Genomic DNA, 26,311 nt, shown 5'->3' on the forward strand with positions numbered 1-26,311 from the left:
TGACAGAGGAAAAAGATGAGACCGTTAGGAATATCAACATTTTCCTCAGACTTATTATAAAATTATGAAAAAAAAGCCAATATAAGAAAAAAAATCACAATATATTAACTTATTATCCACCATTTCTGACAAAAAACGTTGCACTTATGAGGTCGTGAATACGACATGAGGGAGGCGTTCATATGGACTCATCTCGTAAACACGACCCTATTTGAAGGCACCATAATGCAAAGAAACTTCAGTGTTTTTTTTAGCCACAGCCGCCATTTCGGACTGAAAACGCTCATTAGATCTATTATATTTTATTGTTCAACACAGGCTGTTTCCGTAGAATATGTCAATAGAATAGAAATAATTCTGTTTTCCTCTTGTAAAGCACTTTTAGGGGGACGTTTTACTAGCGTCCGGCAGTTGCTTTCAGTCCAAAACGGCAGAAGTGTAGCTTTGCTGTTGGGCGCTGACGTTGCAGTGGAACGAACAATTGACTTTCACTTCTTGGCAATATACGTTCTTTGTCCACTAAAATACTTCTACAAAAAATATACTGTCCCTTCGAAGATGAATAAAATGTGGCGAAGAACAGCAGTAAATTGAGCTTTGTGTAAACTACCAGAAAGATAGTACAGTCTCACTGAGTCTAAAGTTACTCTGTCTTTTCAATATCTCTGTGAGACCATTTGAACGCCTCTGTATTGTCCTAAAGAGTATAAAAGGCCAAACCTACTACACAGAAAATGCCCTTGCAAGGGGAAAAACTGGTGTCATATTTAATTCCGTGCATATATCTGACTACTAACAGTTCACAACAAAAGAATGGGAAACAATTTCATTATATCCAGGTTTATGGCAGTTTTAAAGCAATCAATGAAACAAACAATCACATACAAATAACAGTTGGAATAAAAAACACATACATTTAAATACAGGTACACAGAGAGGTGAAAAGAATAGTTAACTTGATTAAGAATATGAAGGAAATCTTAATAACATGCGTACAAATGTAAAGGCAGTTATGATGTGTGTGCATGTTGCTACATTATGTTTATGTTACAAAGTTTAAGGCATTTAGATGAAGATTGTTTTCAATGAGACTTGTGCATTAGCTTTTCACAGTTTTGGGATAATTATCCAGTAGATGATGAAAGTATTCAACCTGAAACAAGAACATTTTTCTTGTTTTATAATGAGTTTACAATTTGGCTGAAAAACAAGGGGACTGAAAGACAGATCAGTCTAAAGGTCCTGGAGACCATTTCCATGTTTGCTTTTCTTTCAAAATCCTCTAGCAACAAACACATGGTGGCACACATACACATTTAAATGCACGTACAGATACATAGAGTAGTGCCTGCACTAAAGCGCTTTGGTCTGGTCCAGTCTGACATTGTGTGGAGATCAACAGTCAAACAAAGATTCAGTACATACGACGCAGAGACTACAACATGAAAAGGCACTGTGGAGAGAGATAGAGAAGAGAGATCGCCATGCAGGGCTGGTACTGTAGTGTGCAGATGTGTGCGTGTTTTCTGGCAAACAGAGTCCTCCAGAAGTTGTAGTCCTTGAATCCCGTCATGCATCGTCTTCCGTGCGTTCGTCGCCCGTCAGCCTCTCTCGCTCTCGGTGCCGCTGGATGGCCCGCCAGATGCGGCAGATGACTCCACCCCTGAGGGGAAGATGGATTAATCATGATATATTAATGTATGGTGGCGTCAAAATGCATCTTTCAGAGAGGAAGACCTACTTCAGCTACTCTCAGAAGCTGATTTAAACTCCTATTATCTGTCTTATTGTGTTAATATTTCATTTTATTCTCTGTTTTTTGACTAGAAGACTTCTTGTGTAAAAAAAGGGAACAGATTAATCCCGAATAATCATGAATAACATCTGTCAGCCGCCAAGAGTAGCTTGATTTGATGTTCCTTTCTGTCAAAATGTGCTGTGACAGGATTCACAGATATGGTGAGTACATACCGTAGACGTAGACAGTGGAGGTCATCTTTGGTAACGTCATTGAGAATGTCGGTCAGTGTGTATTCCTCCAGCACAAACTACAAATACAACACATCAGTCATCAGTTTAAAACCACACCAAACACAATGTGCTGTGGTGCTGCTTAAACACAACAGAGACTCAACCTTATCTATGGTGTCGGCATCTGCCCCCTGCTCTTTCAGCCAATCGGTGAGCTGCTTGTCCGGCTCGTGGTCTGCTGGGATGTGGAATATGGAGGGAGGGGAAATGTCTGTAAACAAAAAAAAACAGAGAGTTAGAGTAGAAGAGAAACACAAACAGAAGAATAATCAATCAGTTAATCGGTGTGTTTACCTGGTGGTCTGTGTCTGACTCTGACCAGCTCCAGGTCGTGTGCTCTCTGCTGCAGCGTTGCCTTCAGGACCTGCTGGTACTCTTTCTCCTTCTGCAGCAGCTCCTCCAGCAGCCTGCAGCGACAGTGACATCTGTTATAGTAAGCATTAAATCTCACAGCACGGAGGGCTGGGATGGATGGTGTAGATGGAAATAGATAGAAATGTATGCAGCAATTATACTGTTGTAGAGTAACTACGAGGCCGACAGAAGAAGCCGACACACATCTTCCAAATCTCACCTACACTTTGTCTGGCCCTACATGTAAGACTAGCAAACTGGTTAATCCAACTTCCTGTCAGAAAGTGTGTTTGAAATGAAACACTGGAATAAAAATGGGAACATTAATGTTAACCAGACAAGTGTGAAAGACACCGCGAAGTCTCCTTCCAACACCTGCACAGAAGGAGAAGAACATTTCAGCTTTTTAAGGGTGTTGTGTTGAATGTGACGGTTCACTCTGGCAAACTGTATGGCTGCCAGTGCTGGAAGAAGTACTCAGATCTTGTACTTAAGTAAAAGTAGTAATACCATAGTGTAGAAATACTCCGTTACAAGTAAAATTCCTGAATTCAAAATGTTACTTAAGTACAAAAGTATTAACATCAAAATATACTAAACTCATTATGCAGAATGGCCCATTTCAGAATCATTAAATTAAATCAAATTAAATCAAATTAAATTAAAATGATTGATGTATTAAAATGTACATTACTTTAATGTTGAAGCTGGTAAAGGTGGAGCTTATTTTTTTATTTTATATACTGTCCGTTATCTTGTGAATTTCACCAAGGGATCAATAAAGTCCTATCTTTATCCAATTTAATACATAATAATGTATTTGTTGATAATATTTTGTATTATTAATCTTAACTTAAGTTATAAAATATATGCAGTGGAGTAAAAAGTACAATATTTGTCTCTGAGATGTAGTGGAGTAGAAGTATAAAGTAGCAAAAAATGGAAATACTCAAGTAAAGAACAAATACCTTAAAATTGTACTAAAGTACAGCACTTAAATAAATGTATTGAGGTACTTTCCACCACTTTTGGCTACTGACTGTAGCTTCGAGTCCCAGTTAATAGGAAAAGTAGAGCGACATGCGATGATGATCTCAGATCAATATCTTAATAAAGCTTCAAAACTGGTTCAAGCAGGAAATAAAATGAACATTTTACACAGGCTAGAGACCATGAGGTATGCAAACAAGAAAGAAAGAAAAATCGAAAGCACTCTTGAGCCTCTTGAGCAAAAGCAGAAGTGTTTAATAATGAATGACTGACACTAATGCGTTTCGGCTAAAAGCATTCGTCAGGGTAAAAAAAACAAACACACATAGACACTTCAATGGAAAAAGACACGTATGAGCTACAGGTGTGTGGTTGTAGACCAAGAGCAAGGTGGGGCTACATTATGACATTATATTGATAATTATTAATTTTAGATTAAAAAAACTGATACTTATTGTTTAAAACAAAACAAAATTGTTACAAAAAAGGAGCAGGTGCTCTGGGAGATATCTAAAAAGGTATCTCTTTCTCTACTGCACTCAGGTATCACCTCTATTTGAACTGTTGTGGGGGTGTAGTTCGAGTAGCAATATTCCTCATTGCCAGCATATTTATGCAAATCTCCTCTTTAGTTTCCATCTAGTCCTGCCAACATTACATCTACCTGTACAGGAACATTCCAGGAGTTAAAAGACAAAAGAGTTGTAGCACTTAATGAATCCTTTGATCACATGTGTCTAGTTGGCATCAGTGAAGACTTTGGCATGTTTATTATGTCTGCAATAGCTGCTTCTCCTACAGTATCATATTTTGGGGGTTGGCAGGAAAATATAAAATCTTGAAATCTGAAAGAGGAAGAGCTGCCCCCAGGACGAGGTGCAAAACGCTGCTGGGAAGAAGGACGTCGGGAATTCCCCGTTAAGCATGCTGCCCCTGCGTCTTGGCATCGGAAATGCGGAAGAAAATAGATGGATGGATGGAAATCCAAAAGTTTTTTATAAACGAAGTAACTAAATATGACCTGAATCCAACTCATGATAGGCCACTCTTTAAGAAAATGTTTTTCCCTATAAAACAGATATGTCAACTGATTTGAAATCAGAATCTTCTGAAATGTATAAATTAGCCTTGCTTTAAGTAAAGTGTTTAATAATAATTTGTCCAAAGTATAAAATCCAGATAGCCTCTCTCTTGTGCAGGGCATTAACATCACCTTTTCTAAATATTGAATAATCTCTATGAGCTTTTCTATTGCTCCGTATCATTGTCTTTATTGACATAACGCTGCTTTTATGCAGCTGTCTTTGCCAGATATGTCCTAAAAACGAAAATTGAACTTCACTTCAACTTTAAAAAATGTGTAATAAAACAAAAAAAACATTCAATTGTTCAGCTTATTTTGCTATTAATGGCAACACCTAGATGTTATATTAGTGCTTAAATATGGTAAAGATCAGGTAAGATTTTGCTTTTGAGGTTTTTCCACCTTCACTTCCACTGTTATGACCCAGTTGTTTCATTATCACCCTGTGGGATCTAGTGACATTCATCACACGCAGCCCTGTAGCTATTGTATTCGTGACATACTGCGTGTGTGTTTGCACGGTACAGGTGTGTCTGTGCTTGCTGGCACACGTTCCTTCCGTTCCTTCTGTCTCTTCCACCGAGTACAATTTCATCATCACGACCTTAATTCACACAGTGTGCTCACAACAGTTTTTCCATGTGTGTGTGTTTGAAAGTACGGTATGTATGTGTTGTCATCTTTGAATGGCACTCCCTCACTTTATGTAACCACATCATAGGAGAAACTGCACCATACAACTTGATTGATATGTAGTTTTTGATTGTGTAAACTTGTATTATTCCCACGTCTTTAGCTTTATGTGTTCCTAATCTTTAACTGTGTGTGTGTTTTTACCTGTTGGTCTCATGTTTGAGCCGCCCCAGCTGTGCACCCAGTTGATGATGCGAGCGCTGATGCTCCTGGGAGGGGGCGGAGTTTAGCGTGATGGCCGCGGAGTGGGCGTGGTCAGGTGTCGTCCCGGGGTCGTCGGCGTGAGGAGGAGCTAGAACAGGAATGAACTCCGCTTCCTCTTCATCCACTTCGTCTTCCTTCTCAGCTCCCTCGCACTCTGACGCCGGGCCGAAGTGGGTCTGCAGCTCTGTGAAAGGCATGTGTAAACTCATTACTTGTAATATATTATATAAATATTAAAGAGTAAATGTTCAGTTGAAAACATGCAGATGGACAGGAAGTTGTGCATGTGTCCACTAGATGGCGGTAAAAGCTCAGGCCAGGCTTCTGACCTGGTATGAGGATGGTGATTGCAGCCTGCACCGCTCGGCGGATGATGTTATCCATCGCAAACATCCAGTGAGGTTTAATGTGATGGTTCCTCAAGACTTTGTTTACCTGAGAACATCACATACAAACAAACAAGGACAGATATTCAGAGGATGATTCTCTAACTACAGACTCACTCGAGTTAGTTGGACATGTCTGGATAAGTCAAATTAGCTCTTTTTTGGATTTCATTTTGGATGAAACTAAACCATTCTGCTCGGTTTGGTTCACAGGAAGTAGAGTTGGGTCGATTTCTGGTTTTGCCGGTCTGGTCCGGTATGTGGAGCTTACACCGGTTTGATTTTATGCAAACCGGTTGAACCGACATTTATCACTATGACACGTTCTGATAAATGAAAAAGAAGCCGACATCAGCAACATGTGTCGACGGCGTCACAGCACTAAATCCAACTTGTATTGCGTTATTATTAAGTAATATGACAACATGATATGACAATATCATGTTTCTTTATAAACAGACTACTAAACCACTAAAGCCACTAATGTCTGGTTTAATATCAAACAGGAAGTCCTATTTTTTATATTTTAAATTGATATAAAATAGAGAAAATAAAGTGTTTGATAACTTATAAGAATTCTGTATTGGATAAACATCATATTTACACTTAATAGTGATTAATTCCTGTGTTTAGAAACTCTGCAGTCATTTCTGCTATAAAATCAGAACAATTCATTTTAGAAATGTTACTGAAATATTGCCTTATTACAGATGTTTAATAATGTTGTTTTTAATGAATTTAATTATTTGTATCAGGCTACTATAGTTTGCACATGTGTTATATGTATGTATAGGAGCTTTTTCTTTGTATTTTGGTCATGACAGACGGTGACCATGACTACTAGCTCTGCAAATATCAACAAAATCTGTGTACTTTCCCTTTGATGGGGTCTTTTAAACATTCTGTCATGCACCTAGTTTGCCATTTATGCACCGTGTTTTGTAATGTACCAACCATCAATTAAAAAGGCAGAATTCCTTGTATAACAGCTTGCATGTACAGTATGAGCTTGAATTTCCAGCTGTGTGTATATACAGTATGTGTGTGCTCACAGAGTCCTGGAAGCCAAAGAGCACCAGCTGTATCTGGTTGATGAAGGTGGAGTCGAAGTCCAGGTCCAGCTTGAGCTTGGAGATGGTGGCCGCCATGACGCGCCTCTCCGGGGAATGGATGAAGTCTCGAAGGATGCAGATGATCTGCTTGATGTGTGCGACGGACAGCTGGAGCTCTTCACTGCCCTACACATACACATACACATACATATTCACACAAACATTTACATACAGAAATCTAATAACATTTCCGCAAAGCACTGATTTAAGCTTACTGAGCCCATCATTGTAAATGTCTCAATGTAGTGATAAAGATTAATGGAACTAAATTTACAAAGTTAAAGACACTGCACATTAAGCATAAAGACAAACTCTCAGGTACAACTAATATTACAAATTTAAAGCCTCTTGAATGAGAATTTGTCCTCAAATGTCTGACTTTGGTGCCCCCTAGTGGTAGTATCAGAAGGTTTCACATGGATAATGTCATGTGTTTGTAATTTTTACACTCAGTAGTGCAAGGGGAGTGTACTAATGGGTTAGAAAACTCAGCTGAATTGATGCCGTAATAAATGTGACCTGAATGAAACTGCTAACGACCATTTTAATGAATAAAACCTGTTCTAAATTTTATATTTTCTTTAACTTTTAATGACCAAAATTATTGGAATTTGCTTTGTCTTTTGTAATTCAAGTTTTCCAATAGATAAACAACATAATACAACACAATACAACCATCAATATAGAACAGGTTGCAAAGCAAACGGAACAAAACAAAACAAATCTGGACACATATATAATGGTTAAAATAAAATAAATAAGCCACACCAATAAAATAAAAATAGTAAAAAATGCTGGGCACAAAGTATAAATAAAATACCACATTAGTACTGAACATAAATGAGGTAAGACCGGACATAAAACTTTTCTTGGTAGTTATTAGTCCTTGCAATTAAAGATTTAATGTGCGTCATTCATTTGAACCATTCCTCGAAAAAGACCTCCCTGTTTGTCTTTCAATGGCGGAGAAGAATTAGTTGTTATTGCTTTATTTATATTATTATCATTATTATTATTATCATTATATATTATTATATTATTGGCATGTCAGCATATCTTCTTTTTTGCTATTAAAACTAGGAGTTGCCAATGTCAGAAATATTATAATCCTATGCATAGGAGGACTATTTACAGATCTATTTACTTACTTTACTCATTTAGTTTATATATTTCTATATTTTATGAATACGGCTCCCGGTGTGGATGATTACGCAGTTAATGTGTTAGTTAGTTTGTCACAAACACACCTGGATGTGGTTCTCCTTGAGGTTGGAGATGACCTTATCCTGGTCGTCATTGAGGACCTTGAACAGAATGGACCGTCTCTCGCTGTCCTTCTTCAGCAGGAACAGACCGCCGTCCCTGTCCTCATGGGAGGGGGGGGCACTGCGGTCCTCCGACACCGAACCCTCATCTGGAACACTGCCACACACACACACACACATGCACACACACACACACACACATGCACACACACACACATACACACACACACACACACACACACACAGAGAGAGTGATCTCACTGCAATATAAAATAACACACTGATTTACAACAGCGTGACGCGCCGTCCGGTTTATTTACAGATACAAGCCTCTCCTGGCTACTATGTGTGCCCAGGAAAGTGCCGAGGCAGCATGAGTCAGCGCGGCAGGTCATGCACGTACGTACGCAAACGTTTGTGTCTGTGCATCTGCAGGTGTGCGTGTGATGGTGCGTGTGTGTGCTCTGCCGCCAGCAGAAGCTTGTAAACTTATCAGAGCTCATTATATCAGTGTTGTAAAAGGCAGTGGAGCACACTGTGGGCTCAATAAGGCCACCTGCCACCAAAACACACACACACATGCACATGCACATTCATTCACATCCTCTCACATGATCTGGACTGTCCCAGCAGGATTTAGTCTGCAGTAACACATAGTTCTAATATTGTACGAGTATATAATACATTCTTTTTGCATTCAGAATAAGCATGTTGTTTGCATGATGTTGTTTGCATGATCCTGTTTAAATCGATCTAAAATAAAAACCATAATAGCTAGAGCATCAATTCTTTCTACAGCAGAAAGCTAAGACTTCTGTATTTCGCGTCATCACGTTGTACGTTCGTGGTGATGTCATTACGTTACGTGTGGTACAAAACGTTGTGACAACACTCACTGGCGCCACAGCATTGCCTCGAAATGGAAGCGGGTCATCGTTGTTAGCATAATCCTGTTTATATCAATCCCAAAATAAAAACTATAATAGAGCATTCATACTTGTTGCAGCAGAAAACTAAGGCTTCTGTCTTTAGCGTCATCGTGTTGTGAGATATTGATGACGTCATTACGTTAAGTTATGTGCGTAACCTAACAAAACTATCAAAACTCTCATAAAAATGAGCAGATCTCAAAAACTAAAAAATGTGCATATAGTTCAAATAACTTATGGAGTGTTAATAAATACATTTTGTTCATGTTTCTGCATTTAGAAATCTTTTGAAATACTTTCATTAATTATTATAGTTTATTGACTGACATAATGTTTTAGCTTAGGCTGTAGAGATTTTAGGGATATGAAACATTTGAAGATACTCCAAGAAATGACATCACAATAAGCAAAAATACCAATGTAAGCACTGGTGGATCACTTCTATCGCAGAGTTCAAAAGGGTTCAAAGAAAGCTATTAACTAGCCAGGTTAACATCAGTGATCATTTTTTATACAAATTCAGCAAAATAGTAGCAGCTGAGATAAAAGATATTTAAGAAATCTGAGCCCCACCTCTGAATTTTGGATGTCCTGTTAAAATCTATAAACTTGACCCCGCTCACCTGAAACTCCATACACACCTCAAGTAGTTGGAGATGGGGGGTTTGAGCAGGTTCTCGGAGCCAGGGCTTTTCTTCTTCACGAAGAACACATCTTGTTTGGAGTCACAGTCGGGGCTCACGGAGCCGTGTTCACTGCTGCTGCTCCCGGTGGCCTCGCACTGCAGCTGCACCGGCAGCGACACGTTGTGGATGTAGTCTGCAAAATGAAAATGATCCATATGCATTCACTCGTGTGCATATTAATACTAATGTGTATCCAAGTGTGTGTGTTTTTTGTTTTAGTTTTATTATTATTAGGGCCGCAATTTACGATTATTTTCATAGTCGATTAAACTGTGGATTATTTTCTCGATTTCTCGATTAGTTGTTTGGTCTATAAAATATCTGAAAATGTTGAAAAATGACGATGAGTGTTTCCCAAAGTCCAAGACAACGTCCTCAAATGTCTTGTTTTGTCCATAACTCAATAAACCAAACCAATTAATCAATCAAAATAGTTTGCGATAAATTCTTATTATCTAATTTGTATTATTTTTTTAAAAGTTTTTTTCATATGTATTTATGATAGATTTATTTATTTACTTTATATTTATTTATTTAATGTTATCTTTTATTATAGGTTAGGTTTATTATTACTAATATGTTATATATGTCATTATCACTATTTTATTTGTATATATATGTTTAGTTGATGTATCATTATTATGTTTATAATCAACCTATTTTCTACAAGTACATTTGTGCGTCTATTTTCTCATGCATTAATGGAAATGTTTATGTATCTTACTGTACATATTGAAATTATGCTGTAAATTGGGCATACTTTAATAAAACTTATCTTTATGACAACAAAAAAAGTTATCCATCTATCTATGAGAACATCCCACAGAAATTGTTTGAGAGATTTTTGGTTACTATATTGTTTTGTTTGTGTAGATGTGTGTATGAAATAACCTGATGGTTTGAAGGCGATCTTACTCTTCTTGCCCTTGGTGTTGTGTCTGACGAAAGGGTCTCTGAGGAGGTCCGAGGTGATGGCTCTCTTGTGAGGGTCGGGCTCAAAGCAGCGCAGGATGAACGACTTGGCCTCCAACGACAAGGACTCAGGGATCTCTGGGTGGATCTTAAACATGCCCACCTGAAACACAAAACCACGGTCACACAAAAGAAATCCACGGTCTGGAAAGATTTAAAACTAATATAATAAATATATCTTTCTCCGTGTCTTTATTTAATTCAATACCTACCTTAAACATAGCCGCCTGCGGCTCTCCCAGCTCATGAAAGGGCGGTTTCCCAGTGGCCATTTCTATAATGGTGCATCCCAGGGACCAGATATCAGCCGGGGCCCCGTACCCTCGAGGGCCCTTATCAATGATTTCTGGAGCCATGTACTGTAGAGTACCTGCAAACAGAGAGGCAGATGGTAACATGGGATAATTATTTCTAAAAGATAAGGAGAGGCAATCAAATCATTTAGCTTCAGTGTCAACAAATCGACTCACAAAATGAAGATGACATTTAGAAATCTGGACACGTGGCAAAAGCTGGATCTTATCTAAACGTTTATTACAAACCCAGATTTAACCTCACTGGAGGTCTTATTCCAAAAAGAACAAATCTGTAACTAGTGTACATGTTTCACATTTGAACACAGACCGTCTACTTTTACCATTTGCTTTTGAAATACAGACATGACCCTGAAGACGTGAGTTACGTGAGTCCCAAAGAGGAATTTCTGAGTTATATTTTATTCTATCTCTGAGTATTTGGTCTGCAGTCAGGAATTCTGATCAGATTTGGCATTTGTGGTCTTCTCCAAATGCTGATGTAAACAGTGAGAGACAGAGAGAGCTATAAAAAGACGGAGTCAGAGGAGAGACAGATAAGGACACACACACACACACACACCTGCTAATGAAAGGTAAACACCCTTCTGCCTCTGCTTGATTAGCTAATCTAATTACACACCTCGCTGGCTGCTGGAGAAGGCCAGATGGCCAATGAATGTGAATGTTCGTACGCGTGCACACGCACGTTCGTACACGCTCGTGTGTCTGAGTGTTTCCATAGAGGCTGATAGTGGCTCTTGACATTTTGAGGGTCTTTTTGTTATTTACACTCATAGACTGCAACATTTCAATGACTCCATTTACGCATTCAAGACTGAATTACTGTCTTATGATGTGTGCAGTTTCTTTCTCTCTCTCTCTATGCCATTACTGGAGCAGTTTATTATTTTGTATTAGACAAAGCTTTATGTGGTGGTATACAGTGTTATTTTTGAGATAATTTAGTTTAGTGTCACTTTTATGTTAAAAAAAAAGGGTGGATTTTATCATTTTAATGTTAAATATTTGTCTTAAAACCATAAATTTTTGCGGCAGTTTGCGACACGTGGCCTCTTGTCTGTTTGTGTTTTACACAAACCAACTAAACAACAGTTTGCAGAGATGCATGCCCAAAAGAAAAGCCCACATTTCTGGTCTGAAGGAGAAACACACCTGCTTTTAAACATTTAGAAAGACTTGGATATTAACAGTTTTTTGGATATACGCAAATTTCAAGAAGGTGGTTGAAGGAATGAAAGAGGGAGGCTGCGTTCGCACGGTCCAAGAAGTCCACCACCGTTGTTACGTTAATCGGAGAATGCGCGGCTCAATGTAAACGGGAATATTTGAGGAATATTCATTTTCATCAGCCATGTAAACAGCTTTGTAGGAATATTGACTTTTTCAGAATGAGGGCAAAAAAACTGAATATTTTGTGCATGTAAATGTCGTCACTGTTACATTCCTGGAGCTCCATGGAGGTATCATCATGAATCCAGTTTTAAAGCTAGATATCGGTATCATATGAAACTAGAAAACGTAAGGAATTCATTGGTACCAACCATGTCATACTAGCTTGTCGCGAAGGAGGATAAATAACGCTCCAGATTGCCCTAAATTTTGGCTTGGCCATTTTCAGAGGGGTCCCTTGACCTCTGACCTCCAGATATGTGATTGAAAATGGGTCCCATTTTATTTTGGCAAATAAGATAAAATAAGATATTCCTTTATTAGTCCCACAGTGGGGAAATTTGCAAAATATATAAATTATATATATATATATATATATATATAATAAAATGTATGTTTTTGTGTACAAGATATTAGCGAGACAACAACTGAATGTATTGTAGAAGAAGAAGTTTTTACCGGTGAATGTCTCTGTGCAGGGGTTGACTCCTGCCAACCGCTTCGAGGTACCAAAGTCTGAGATCTTCAAGACACCACTGTAGGTGTTCACCAGCACATTATCACCCTGATGGAGAAACAGCAGACATGTTACACTTGATCGAACCACAGACTGTGTTGTACGAAGGTCTCGTTCGACGTGCTTCCTCGTACCTTGATATCTCGGTGGACGATCTGGTTCTCGTGCAGGTACCGGAGCCCCTCCAGGATCTGTCTGGTGTAGAAGATGATCGTCGCCTCCTTCAGCGGGCCCCATTTAGACCGCAGCAACGCTGACAGGCTTCCTGGAGAAAGGAAGAGAAGGAGTGTCCAAAACCTGAATCATGACATGGGAAGATGACCAAGCAGTTAGAGAGACCGCCCAGTAACCAGAGAGGTCACAAGCATCGGTCTCTGAAATAGACAACTCGTCCATCATGAATCAAGAATATCTGCCCACCTGCGCAGGATGAAATTATCAGTAAAGCACAAAGTAGACACAGTATTTTGAACTGTTCTAGTAGGACTTTTAAGGATTGAAGGGTTTCCTGAACAAACACTAGTCCTATTCACACAGCTTTGTTGTTGTTTAACCATCTTTCTCTCTGGTACAAACGCACCTCCAGGCACTTGTTCCATGAAGATCTTGATGTATCCGTTCTCAGAAACGGAGCCCAAATACTGAACAATGTTCCTGTGCTTCAGGTACTTGTGGAGGGCAATCTCTTCATGAAGGGGCTGGGAATACCTAATTCACACAGAGAGAGAGAGAATGAACCAAAGACAAATACTTTTTTCCCTTTGCTTATAATGCATACAATGCAATTTATATCTATCACACAAAATCAATTAGTATGTAATCCACGTAATCGGTATAAAGAACGACAAATTCCACGTAGGGAGGAGGTCGGGATGGATGGGTGGGTCCTAAAAAACACCAGACTTTAACCCAGGAGACCACTGGTTGTGTATCTCGAGTTGAACCAGAAGTCAACATTGATTTGTCACGTAACATCCGTACTTAAGTAACGCCACTTCCGTAGTTATTTTAACCCGAACCACAATGTTTTCCTAAACCTAATAAAGTAGTTTTGTTGTTTAAACTTAAAGTTGTTTCCTGTGAAGACAGATGTTTATTTTGAAAAGACTGTACGCATGTCACGAGTGGAAATAAACACGTGTTGCTGGACATTCATAGGAGAACGCATTGTATGAAGATACGTTGTCCAGTTACAGCATCAACCTGCTTCACATTCTCCTATTTTTACATAACTAACTAGGACAAACAACCTGGTGTTGTAAGAGTAAGACATTCATTAACACACAAGATATAACATTTACCATCCCTTGTCCCATAATCCAAACATCTGGTGTTAGGTTGCTCTTCAAGACTATATCACTATTTCTCTTAACATGACTCTGAAATGCTGTTTATGTGCACTTATATGAATTTTAACAAGTTCGATTTCTTCATCGAACAGTCAATTCTGTGACTGTAAAATAGAATGGAAAAACATTTTTCTACAACTTTTTGAATGGCAAACTTTGATCATCATCTTTCTCCACAAACACCTACCTGCTGTCTCTCTCAGGGATCTCTTTGATGGCGATTCGGACCTGGTTGCTGACATCTCTCCCAGCGTACACCACTCCATAGGTGCCCCGCCCCAACACCACCCTGTCCCCTGTCTCATCGGTATCATACTCATACTGTAGAAACATAAATATTATTATTTATTATTTTTAGGCAACTGGCCCCTAGAGCTATAAATATTAATATTTACTGTAAAATAATGTCTATATTTATGACCTCCAGTGTGTCTCCGTCTCCTTCCCCCTCCAGCTCCACAGCGTTCCCCGTACCATCTGATATCATCTCCTTCACCATGGAGCAGAACCTGAAATACGACATTATAATTATTTCCAATTCATGACCATAAGATCATGTTGCAATACAATCGCACATACGTACTGTACAAACACAAACACAGACAAGCACACACACCTACACAGACACATCTAGAGGTGTGTGTCCTCACCGACTGCACTGCTCCTCAGTGGAGAAGTAGATCTGGAAGTCGTCTGAGTTATCGTGGACGTAGAGGAAGCAGCATCGCTCATCAAACTTACTGATGCTGCAGACAGAAGAGTTGGAGTAGATGAAAACTTAAATAAATTGTTTTCTCTTCTTTCTCTGTTAAATTACATCTTCTGACACAATTAAGAAATATATTTATATGTACTCTTAAATCATCCATTAAACGTTTTATTGTACATGTGAAAACTGTTTTTATTATATATACATGTAGGACTTTGCAACCAAATTTTATGAGCAAAAATGAACTTTATACCACGTACAGTAATAAACCCAAATAAACAATAACACGTTTTGTGTTTTAGTTGCATAATGTCCAAAATGCAAAACAGTTTGGGAACTTTTGCATCTTATTCAGCTCCAAAATAACATTCATACCTGATGCCTTTGATGGACATTGCATTGAAGTTCCACTCATGGATCCCTTTCTGTAATGAAAGCAAATTAAGTTTTTAATTTTTCACATTTGTGCAGAACGGTCACACATTCAAGCAGGACTAACTCAAAGTATAATTTTAAAAAGGGATGAGGAGCAGAAGGAGAAAGCACGTGTGCGATGTTCCTTTTTGATAAAAGTTGCCAGGTTTCCATCCAAATGTAGCAAATTTTAACTGAATTTCCAGAAAAATCAGCAAAAGAAAATGATAATTAATGCAGGTTTCCATCCACTATCGTTATGCAAATATTAGGATGTTGATTTCTCCAGTCGGGTGCCATTAAACCAAGAAGAAAAGGACACATCGAGATGATGTAATTAAAAGAGCGCCATTCACACAGCTGCTGTTTCAGGGGAAAGGGCAGAGTCGTGAGGCCTTCATGCAGAGAGCACATCAATAGTGGAGACCTGATAATTGCTCCTTGATCAAGCTTCAATAAACCTTCTGTGTAAGACATCAACAGCTCCGGGGCCTCTTCCTTCTTATTGACTGAGTTAACTTGTGTATCAGAAATTCCACAACATCCATCCAGTACCGTTATGCAAATATTAGGATGTTGATTTCTCCAGTCGGGTGCCATTAAACCAAGAATAAAAGGACACGACGTGATGATGTAATTAAAAGAGTGCCAGTCACACAGCTGATGTTTCACTTGTTTGTAATCGATTTAAGTCTATGATCAGTAATTTAACACATTCTTTTCTGGTCATGCAATAAACTTTAAACATACTGGAAAAGCATCTTTCATTGTTTATCGCTGGTTTTTGGGTAGCGTTGGGAACTTTATCCACTCATCCATCCTTGGAGCTACATCTGGAGAGACTGAGATTTTATAATGAAGATAGAGGAGTTGTTTTCGGTAAGATCTGGGACCCTGTATTTACATTTTTTCAAGGCACAGATTAATGTGTTGTGTCCAATGTAAAGCACCTTGCTGTGTAATTTCCTTTTTTTGGTATATACACTTTTTTTTAAAGAAAAACTGCTTTATAATAAATTAAATTATGACTGTTACTACCCAGGATTGGCTGTGTCCGTTTGTGTTTTCTTTTTTTATTTTCTTGTTTGTTTGTATTCTAGCTAGGCTCTCGAAAAAGACTAAATACATATTTTGTAAAGAAAGAGTGCCAGTCAAACCTCAAACGGTGGAAAAAAACATGTAGAAAAGTCATGGAAATATGGCATTTCTATTTGCTTTATGTATTCATTTGAATATATGGCTGATGTGTTTTTTTCTGTCGCTATTTTTTTGTCTCTTCAGGGGAAGCTTGAGTAACGTTTAAGTCACATACTTCATGCGCGTCATGATTTATTCTTTATATGGTTCCATCGATACACCATCTTTTCCAACTTAGCCAGGCGTGAAAACTATTTTGTGATACTTTATGCGCATATTGAAAATGTGCATGAAAACAGGTGGATGAAAACGCACTTAGCGACAGTTAATTATCAATGGTGTAATGCAGTGAGGGGTTATGTGGTTAAGAAGATGATGTTCTTACCGTTTCGGGAGGAGAAACATGCCAGATCGAGACGTTCTTCTCTTCAGCCTCGTTGTTAATGGACACATAGGAGGGCTGGTAAACCTTAGTTGGCTCCAGAATCAACACCTGTAACACAAAGAGATAAAAGACATGTTAACACGAGTCTCTGAATATGATCTGATCGAGTGTGTTTGTTTGCGTAGCCTATGTGTGTTCGTACTGGAAAGCGCAGTCGATTGGTGGTGCCCTGCGTGGCCTCGACGATGATGTCCATCCAGAAGTTGAGTCTCTCTCCATGAGGAGAATGTTCCACCGTCGTCTTCTTAAAGTTCTGGATCAGCTGCAGGTTCTGCACCACCGACCGCAAATACCTGGAAGTAAATACACATAAGACAAATCAATGGAAAATAATACACATGACACACAATAAAAAAAACACCACAAAAATAAGAGTCAAATTGTGGATTTTTTGAAGGGGGTTTGTCTAGCTAGCCATTATCAGAGCCTCCTTTTAGTCCTCCTGTAGTCAGCTGGTCACTGGTATTTGAAAATACAGAATATAACTCTGGCTAAAACACAACTATTTTGATTAATAACATGAATTTCCTTGATTAGCTGAGTCTATTTCCTTTACAGTCATTCTTCTGCAGAAATAGAGTAAGTTAAAGCATAAAAATACTTTTCTGTGAATGTCTTTACCAGAGAGGCGGCTTGAGTTTGAAGAGCTTCTCGGCGGCCTGCGTAGCTTTAGGGATGTCGTTGGCGAGCATGCTAACGGTGAAGAACTGGCCCACGTCCCAGTAGTTATTCATTTTCTCCAGGGAACCTTTGCGTCCCAGCAGACTGTTCAACCTCACACCTTTAAAACATCAGATTATACGTGTGAAAACATTGTAGAATATTTATAAATACCATCGAGCTTAAATTAGACTGCAAGGGATGACCTCTACTAAACCCAAAAGACACAATTTCACCATGTGTTTATATTCTGAAACTGAACAATGAATACAGTAAACAATGGGCCATTTAAAGAAACTGACACATTTGAAAATATTCGTATCGGACAGTTCCAGCTTGGTTTACGAGTTGTGTACTGGCTTGGTAAATCAAGCCTTGGTACCTATTTTCCTCAGTTCAATGGAGCTCTCGAACTGTAGTCCAGCGACTATGAGGAGGACAGCCAGGTTGATACCAGAGTAGAGAGTCGGCTGCAGCTCAAAGCCCTTTCTGTACCTTTAAGAATGCAAATAATAAGATGCAGATTACATATTTATGATAGCATGTGGAAGAGATTAGAGTGCATTAAAGTATATGTGTATATTCTCACCACTGTATAGCGTTGTCCCTGTTTTTGGTGTCCTTGCAGTCGGAATCCAGGAAGATGTCCTTGTATATCCGTCCACAGAGGCAGAACATGTCCGGCGCCGGATGTTCACACGACTGCAACACCTGCAGCATCACTGTGAGAGCCTGCTCCCTGTCACCAGGACTGTTCCTCCTGCACACATACACATGTGTACATTAACGTTAAATAAAATCCACAATTTAATACATAAATATCATTAAATAAGTGATTTAAAGATAGCTTAACCACACTAAATCATATAAATGACTAAGCCAAACCTCATTTGGTTACAGTATATGGAATATTAAACTGAATTACCAAGTTCATCAAAATGGGTATTTTTCAATTAAACTTACACCTAGGGGGAAAAAAAGTTAATATAGAGTTCGCTATGTTTTAAAGCTAGCTTTGACCTCTCCAGTTACTGTACCTTTAACTTGATTTAGCTTTCCAACTAGATGCCTGTCTCTTTGTGATAGTTTTACATGCTGTTTTTTAGAAAAATTATACATTTTTATGGGATAATAATTTCCTTTATTTAGTAAAACAGCTGCCACAAAGTCAGAATCTGGTCTTAACTCAATTAAATATGCAGCTAGTGACTCTGTTTTGACTCTCCGGGACTCTCCGATTTGGCTTAAATGTAAAGGTAAAAATCAAAAATAGACACCTACTTCCTCCATGTGGGATCAATAAATATATCTAACTATAATTAGTTTGTGCACTTATCCAAAGCCTTGCAAATGTTTGTGTCCAAAGTAAAGCCACCGATTCAAACAAAAAGAGTGAAAAGTTAGTGAAAAGGGAATGAAAGCTTTGAATGTTAGCAATGAATTTGATGGATGAAAAAATAAAAAGTTATGACTTTAGCATCACAAAAAAAAGGGCCAAAATGTTTGGTAGTAAAAGCTTCCTGTAACGTGAGGATTGATATGAAGTGGTTAGATCACTCTTGTTGAGAAGAAACAGCCGGATGAAAACGGATAACTGTCTTCAGCAGCACTTCTTTGACTTTACTGCTCTTCCCACTTCATCAGCTTCACAATAACAACACTTCCTTGTTCCTAACTCACATGTGACTGAACTAACCAATCAGAAACTAGGATGAATAAGACCGAGGTAAATGTGAAAACCACAGAGGTAGATTCAGCAGATTATTGCAACTGTTTTAAAGTCACTGATTAAAGTATTCATACATGTAAATATGTAAATAACTAACTGTATAAACAGTGTACCCTGTGTGTGTAAACTATGCATGGACTCTTCTCTAGGCCTGAGTCTGAATCCAGCTTACCTGTTGAGGGCGAAGGCGTAGTGGAACTGGATCATGGGCTGCGTGGCTAGATCACAAGTCGGCAGCATCTCCAGAGTCTGCACCAGTTTCACCATGGCATCGTAGTCCTGGTGGTCAGATAAGGGGAAATCATTTAATGTATGTGTTTTGCAACTTATATATATAATGTTGTTGTATACAGTTTCTCCATAATAAGACTGTGTTGTGTGTTTGTACCTGTATGTCTCTGTAAGAAAACAGCAGGTTCATGACGATGTCCTGGGTGAGGACTTCCGTGTTGTCGATTCGGAGTTTGATGCGAGACAGCTCCTTGGCCAGCTCCTCTCCCTGGTACTTCTCTCTGGCCTTCCTGATGTCATTTAGCAGGGTGTCCTTAAAGGAAGCACTGCAGAAGACACACAGTAAAACATGTTTTGTCTCCTGCTGCAAAAAAGACACTATCACAGTAAATGATGTCCTCTTGGGAAAAGCCAGCTCAGAAAATGTTTAATACAAGAAACATGGAAAGAAAACACAAATAATAAATCCACAGATTTTTTGGGGAAAAAGTAAAAACAATGTGCTCTTTGGATCATACTTGTGGGTTTAGTTTTTGTAAGAGAGAGTTACGATGCAAGCTAATGGAACATGAATTGCAGCTGTATTTTGGAGCGAATGAAGCTTCCCACCTTCACGTGAGTTTAATAAGATAACCTGTGTATGATCAGGTTCATGTTTTAAAATGTGTCTCACCAGGATGTGACGTGGATGTCCTTCAGCAGGCTGGTGAAGCGGTCCGTCAGGGGGACGCAGAGCGGCCCCAGCAGGTTGTCCCAGCTGGGCTGCATGTACTCACTGGCCCGGCGCTGGGCGTCACTCTCACAGCACATGTACTCGTGGTTAGGAGTCACTATGTAGGGGATGAAGTAGTAGTTACCACTGGATGCCTGGAAGGAGAAAAGGAAATTCAAGAGGATTCAGATTTGACTGTGAGTACCGGAGTCGCTTATAAATATAATGCAGATAAAAAGGCAGGCCGGATGCTGATGCCAGGTGTAAAAGGGGACAAGGTAGAGCAAGGCATGGAGAGATTGGGGATTATAGTGATTAATGAGGAGGATCAGTACACTACTGAGATTGTTTGGTAGCATCATGACAACATCAGCAAAGGTTAGCTGAATTAATGAGGCTCACATGGCTGTTAAATATCCAGAACAGCAAGAACCAACACACACTAAAAACACCATTCCTTTTCTTTGTCGTTTCTTTTTTATTTCCTTTTTGTCCTTTCTTTTTCTTTCTTTGACAGTCGTTTGGTCTTTATTTTTGTTGTGGTGTTGTGTTATTTGTAAATTTTATGTCATTAATTTATTTTTTAAAAGCACTGGCAAATAAATCACCATGAAAAAAATGCCATGTTTCTATAGTAGCCCAGAACGGACAAACCAACCACTGGCTCTAGAGAGTCTTTCACGTTTTCACGTTACCTGAAGGCCACCATAGTTCTCCGACACGCTTGTGAAACTGCGTTAACTAAACCGTGGTACCGTCGAGCAGCCACCGTCTGACTTACGTTGCTCCTAAAGTAGTGTTATTAGGATAAGGGTGGCCTCTGAGCGAGACAAACTGCATTAACACAGTTTTGCCCTCTTGCGGCTCACGTTACCGTAGTCTCTGGAAACTGGTACTCAGTTGTTTGCAATCTGCAACCACACCACTAGATCCTGCCAAATCCTACACACTGTCCCTTTAACATAACTTCTGCTGTTTGGTGCTGAGCAGGTTTACGTGTACAGTGGGTTTTTAGAGCTTTTTCGCTGCCTCCTGCGTCCGAAAACGACGGTGGGAGAGTGAACCAAAATTCAGCATCACTTTGAACTAGAGGATGAGCAGCCCATTCTGAATGTAGTATATGTGACCATGACCTCCTCCTCCGCAGAGCAGAGCACCACAAATGTTATCATTTCATCTCAGATGAAATAGTGGTTTTATTTCACAGCAGCTTAAGTTGAGATACTCATCATCAGAGTGTCCAAAACTCATGTTATCCTTCTTTGGTTTTGTGAGTTACATGCTGTTGTTATGGCATTTCATTTGTTATTCACACAACATCCCATGGCGAGGTCAGGGTGTGTTTTTTAGCCACTCCTCCATGTTTGTTAATATTATTAGTCTGTGAGAAAATCTCCCAGCATGCCCTGGTGTACCTACTTTATTACGCATTCCAGAGCCTCTGTATTCTGGAGGCAACTGAACCCAGGGAAAACCTACCGCTGGAGGACGAGTGGCCTTCTCCACACACACACAGATAAACACACAGTACATATGTTAAAAGATGAATGTGTGCGTGTGTGTGTGAGAGTGAGAACAGAGTGAAAGCATGTCCTGAATGTATTTGTACGTGAGAAGAAGAACGGCATTTGTCACGAACGTTATTCCACAAATAGCGCGAGACGGTGTGTGCACATAAATCACACTGTAACACACACACACATTAACTTACTGTGTTTTTCTGTGCCACCATGTCCTGTAAGGAGACAAAACAAAGAGCATATGAGGATTGAGGCTTAATGATGAAAGAAGCCCAAGATGACGTCCTCAAACATTTTGTTTTGTCTACAACTCAAAGATATTAATTTCACTGACATAGAGGAGTAAAGAAACCAGAAAATATTCACATTTAAGAAGCTGAAATTTTAACTTTTTGTTTTCTTAAAAAATTACTCAAACCAATAAATCAATTATGAAAATAGTTGGCGATTAGTTTAATAGTTGATAACTAATCGATTAATCGTTGCAGCTCTAATGAGAATGGATTTAAAGACTGGACAGCAGAGCTACAGTGTGTTTTCTTGTGTACTCTTGAGGTGTACTGCCACATTACTACTTCAAACAGCTGCTACATGTACTTCACACAAACACTGACCAATATGCACACACACACACACACACACACACACACACACACACACACACACGCACGCACACACACACACACACACACACTAGTCTGTAAATAACACAGTGGTTCACTTTGTTCTAAGGAGCTGCCAAGGAATGGCATCCATGAACTCTGAATCCACCGACAGGAGATACAAAGAGGTGCATGTGTGTGTGGGAGTACCTTCAGTGACAGGGCAGTGTCAGGGTCGGTGTCGTGGTACAGGATGACGTTGTTGGCCATGTCGAAGCTCTCCCTCACGCCCAGATGGTAAAACAAGGACGGCTGCCGGAACACATCGCTCATGTCAACAACCGCGATGTCTGGAAGGAGGGAGACGACCACGAAGATGAGCATAAAGGGGGTGACAACAACAGAAAAACACTCTCAAACTATCAGCTCTTGAGTAAGACACTCTGAATCACTACAGGCTTTAAGGCGAGCATCTGATCCATCATCCATGACCTCTGACCTTAGCAAAGTGGGAATACTCTTCGTTGTTGGAGTTTTATGGCGATTGGCAAACAACTTTATGGTGCATTACCATCGTGCATTACCGCCACCAGCTGGTCTGGAGTGTGGATCAGGATTCTAACTACTCACTAGTTTTACTCGCGGCGGTTGTCAAAAAAAGCACCAGTTTCGTTTCTGTGCTTTTTTTATACTCAGGTTGTCAACACATCGATAAAAAAACACAAATGTCAACCTCATGGTGGCGCTAGAGAAAAAGTCGAGTGATCACCAAAAGTCACTAAGATTCATCCACTTTAGGGCAGGAACTGCACAAAACCTCATAAAAATCCTTCCAAGATATTTTAGTCAAAGTGAGCCACACCGCTAGCATGGATATTAAACATGCATTTCATATTAGCAATCTAATTGTCTGTTAATTATAGGTTAACATCATGTACTGTGTATACAAAGACGTCTCTCACAGCAGACTCTCAGACATGTCACGTCAGGCAAACCACAGTTTACCAGTCCCACCCTGCATTGTGCATGCTGGCTCTGCGGTTTACTGGGGAACTTGAATGGCGCTGAGCCGTAATGAATGTTAATAATTACACCTGTGTTGTACCTGCTAAGACTCAAACTGATAACAAGCTTTTATTGAGCCTGTTATACCAAGCAGCAACCAAACATCCTATCTAAAAGACAAATGAAAGAGGTTTTGTGGCTGTTCGTCTCCATCATCCATTGATATTTTAACTTTTTAACCAAATAGATTCTTTCATCTTAGTAATTGTATTAGCAAATAAATGATAAGCCACATAAAGAGTCAGATATAGATGTAGTCTGATTTTAAATAATTATTGAAGTATTGCAATGCTATGGCTTCTAATGTTTTCAATTAACGCATTAATTTTGGCCATACTTACTGTCTTAGGCTACACTATAGCCTACTAATGTGTAGACTATAGTACAGTTCATGGCAATCTTGCTATCTTCTAATACTGTCCATAAACATGCCTGATTTAAATGCTTCTTGTGGAAAAAATTGCTTCAACATTAGCAGCAGATAATGCCTCATGTGTTTCAGGTTTTCACTCTGAGTCATTGTGGAACTGAGACTTTAAATGTCTTCCTTTTCAATCACCTTATCTTCCTTTTTATAAAACACTCACACACACCACAGAAGACTTCCCCACACTGTCACTCTTTCTCTCCTGAATAAATAAAGGTAAACCTTTTTTAAATAGTTCTGAAATTGTCACTCAAACGCACCATAATTTAATTTAATAACAATATTCTGTCTAATACACTCTAGAAGCTGGAAGGATGAAAGATGATGCTGTGTGGGAGTAATTATCTGTGAGATGAGTGAGTTAGCCTTATAATAATAGTCATACTGCACATGTGAGAATTTGTAAATTCCCAGTAGGACTTTGGAGATTTACTGCTCTAAATACATATAGTTTGCGCATAGTGTATCCATTGTTTCAACAACATTTCAGTGACTATTTCAACATGCAGTTGAAACAACTTTTATGCATCTTGTGCGTAAAACATGACTTTTCAAGATAAATTACCCCTAATGCAGTTCAGCTTCCAACTCTGCCAGTTGTACTTTTCATCTTCTAGGGTTTTCAGCAGTGCAGTGCAATGCATTTGAGCTTTAACATTTTTAGGCAAGTCATTTCACATTTCTGCATTTTCAGCAATGCTTTGCAATAAATTTCAGCTGTCAGCATTCCCATGCATTCTCAGCAGGAAATGCATTTTCTAGTAATGAATGTGCTGCTAAAGAGATGTAAATCCAGAGGACAGATGGTCATTTTGTAATGGGTTATGTATGAATAATGGTGATGTGTTTTGTTTTTTATGTCTGATGGGTCTTACTTGTCTGTCTGTCTGTCTCTGGTAACAGTATGTCTATTGGATGTGTACTTTTTCTCAAACTGAGCTGCCTATGGATGCAAAATGAATTTCAGTGCAAACTGACAATAAAGTTGTATCGTATCGTATCGTATCATATTTCTGTGACTATTTGAACATGCAGTTGAAAAAACTTTTACTTATGCGTAAAACATGACTTTTCAAGATAAATTACCCCATTTTTAACCTCAACGTCTCGTATTTTTTTTTACCTGTAAAGGACCCCAAAGTCATGCATTTCATTACCTGCATCGTAGAAACTGTCCAGCACTGATGTTGATAGTTTGCACACAGTATATCTGTTGTTTCAACAGCATTTCAGTGACTACTTCAACATGCATTCAACAACTTTTACGCAAACTTGTGCGTACAACATGACTTTTCAAGATAAATTACGCATTTTGAACTTATCTTTTCACTTGTAGATGACCCAAAGTCATGCATTTCATTACCTGCATCGTAGAAACTGTCCAGCACCGACGTCTCTCCAAAGTCCAGCCGACCGAAGGTGAAGGTGGTGAGCAGCGCGCTCTCCGCGTCGCAGGCGCTCTGCAGACTCTGCAGCGCTCCGGACTCCGGGCTGCTGGCCATCACCGACTTCAGACCGTCGTTCAGCACGTAAACAACACGCAGAGAGCGTTGCTTGGCCGGCGGACACGGGCTGCACACGTCGGTCCTCTCTCGGTCCCTCTGGTCCCGGTCCACCACGCTCACCCCGGCGGAGTGCTCTCCTCCCATGTCTGAGACCTGCGAGCTCTGCCCAGTATCCATACCGGGAACTTGGTGTTTCTGCTTTATCTCCTTCCTTCACTGTCCGCCTCTTCCTCCTGTTACTTCCTTTAATCTGTCCTCTTATCTCCTCGTCTCGTGCTCCCTCTCGCTCACCTGTTGCGCACCTGTCGCAGCTTGAGAGCAGCGCGTCTGAGTTTGTTCCTCTCCGCCTCATTAACTCACATCATCTGCTCATTATCTCGCACCAAGAAGTCCACTTTAACCCAGACTGGATCCGACTAGATCCAGGATGGAGAGGAGGACATGTGGAGAGAGAGAGGGGGAGAAAACAACATGCACCCAGAAGTTACCTCTCACTCTGGTTTCATGGGCGACATTGGCACTATGGTCTATACACTGTTAACAGTTGCTGTTAATTTACAGCAGGATTTCAACAGTATTAACCTGTTATTGCTAAAAACAGTGCAGTTTTTTAACTGAACTATAATGCATTCTTAAAAAACAGAGCACTTTACTGCTGATCAACTGTCTAAAGTATCATCAGTAACAGTTTCATGCAGTCATTTTTTAATTCTGGGACCTGACCTGACACATTTTCATTCACATATCTTGAGGTCAGAGGTCAAGGGACATCTTGACAAATGGCCATGCCAGTTTTTCCCCACCAAAATTTAGCCCGCTTCAACCCAGGCTGGATCCGACTAGAGGATGGAGAGGAGTCAATGTGGAGAGACAACAT

The 26,311-nt window shown here is 39.5% G+C and overlaps 1 protein-coding gene across 5 annotated transcripts; it reads right to left on the reverse strand.

The window, feature by feature from the left end:
• Nucleotides 1-824: 824 nt before the first annotated feature.
• Nucleotides 825-25,743, reverse strand: map3k15 (mitogen-activated protein kinase kinase kinase 15). Of its 5 annotated transcripts, none has more exons than XM_074621607.1 (30): nt 25,293-25,743; nt 22,648-22,787; nt 22,027-22,050; nt 21,735-21,815; nt 20,277-20,470; nt 19,761-19,929; nt 19,545-19,651; nt 18,233-18,403; nt 18,026-18,138; nt 17,605-17,764; nt 17,126-17,276; nt 16,924-17,031; nt 15,363-15,412; nt 14,929-15,024; nt 14,700-14,787; nt 14,466-14,599; nt 13,510-13,637; nt 13,064-13,194; nt 12,872-12,977; nt 10,919-11,076; nt 10,650-10,809; nt 9,672-9,867; nt 8,102-8,276; nt 6,795-6,980; nt 5,686-5,791; nt 5,297-5,540; nt 2,326-2,438; nt 2,136-2,242; nt 1,972-2,048; nt 825-1,663 (listed from the first exon to the last, which is right to left on the reverse strand). In XM_074621607.1, the coding sequence occupies exons 1-30, from the start codon at nt 25,609-25,611 to the stop codon at nt 1,570-1,572; spliced, it is 4,086 nt and encodes a 1,361-aa protein (XP_074477708.1). In that variant the 5' UTR covers nt 25,612-25,743; the 3' UTR covers nt 825-1,569. The 5 variants fall into 5 exon arrangements, with proteins under 5 accessions (XP_074477708.1, XP_074477707.1, XP_074477706.1 ...); XM_074621606.1 differs by having other exon boundaries at nt 9,690-9,867; nt 10,626-10,809; XM_074621605.1 differs by having other exon boundaries at nt 10,626-10,809.
• Between the last annotated feature and the right edge of the window lie 568 nt (nt 25,744-26,311).

The sequence above is a fragment of the Sebastes fasciatus genome, chromosome 21 (assembly GCF_043250625.1).
Source record: "Sebastes fasciatus isolate fSebFas1 chromosome 21, fSebFas1.pri, whole genome shotgun sequence".
Taxonomy (NCBI): domain Eukaryota; kingdom Metazoa; phylum Chordata; class Actinopteri; order Perciformes; family Sebastidae; genus Sebastes; species Sebastes fasciatus.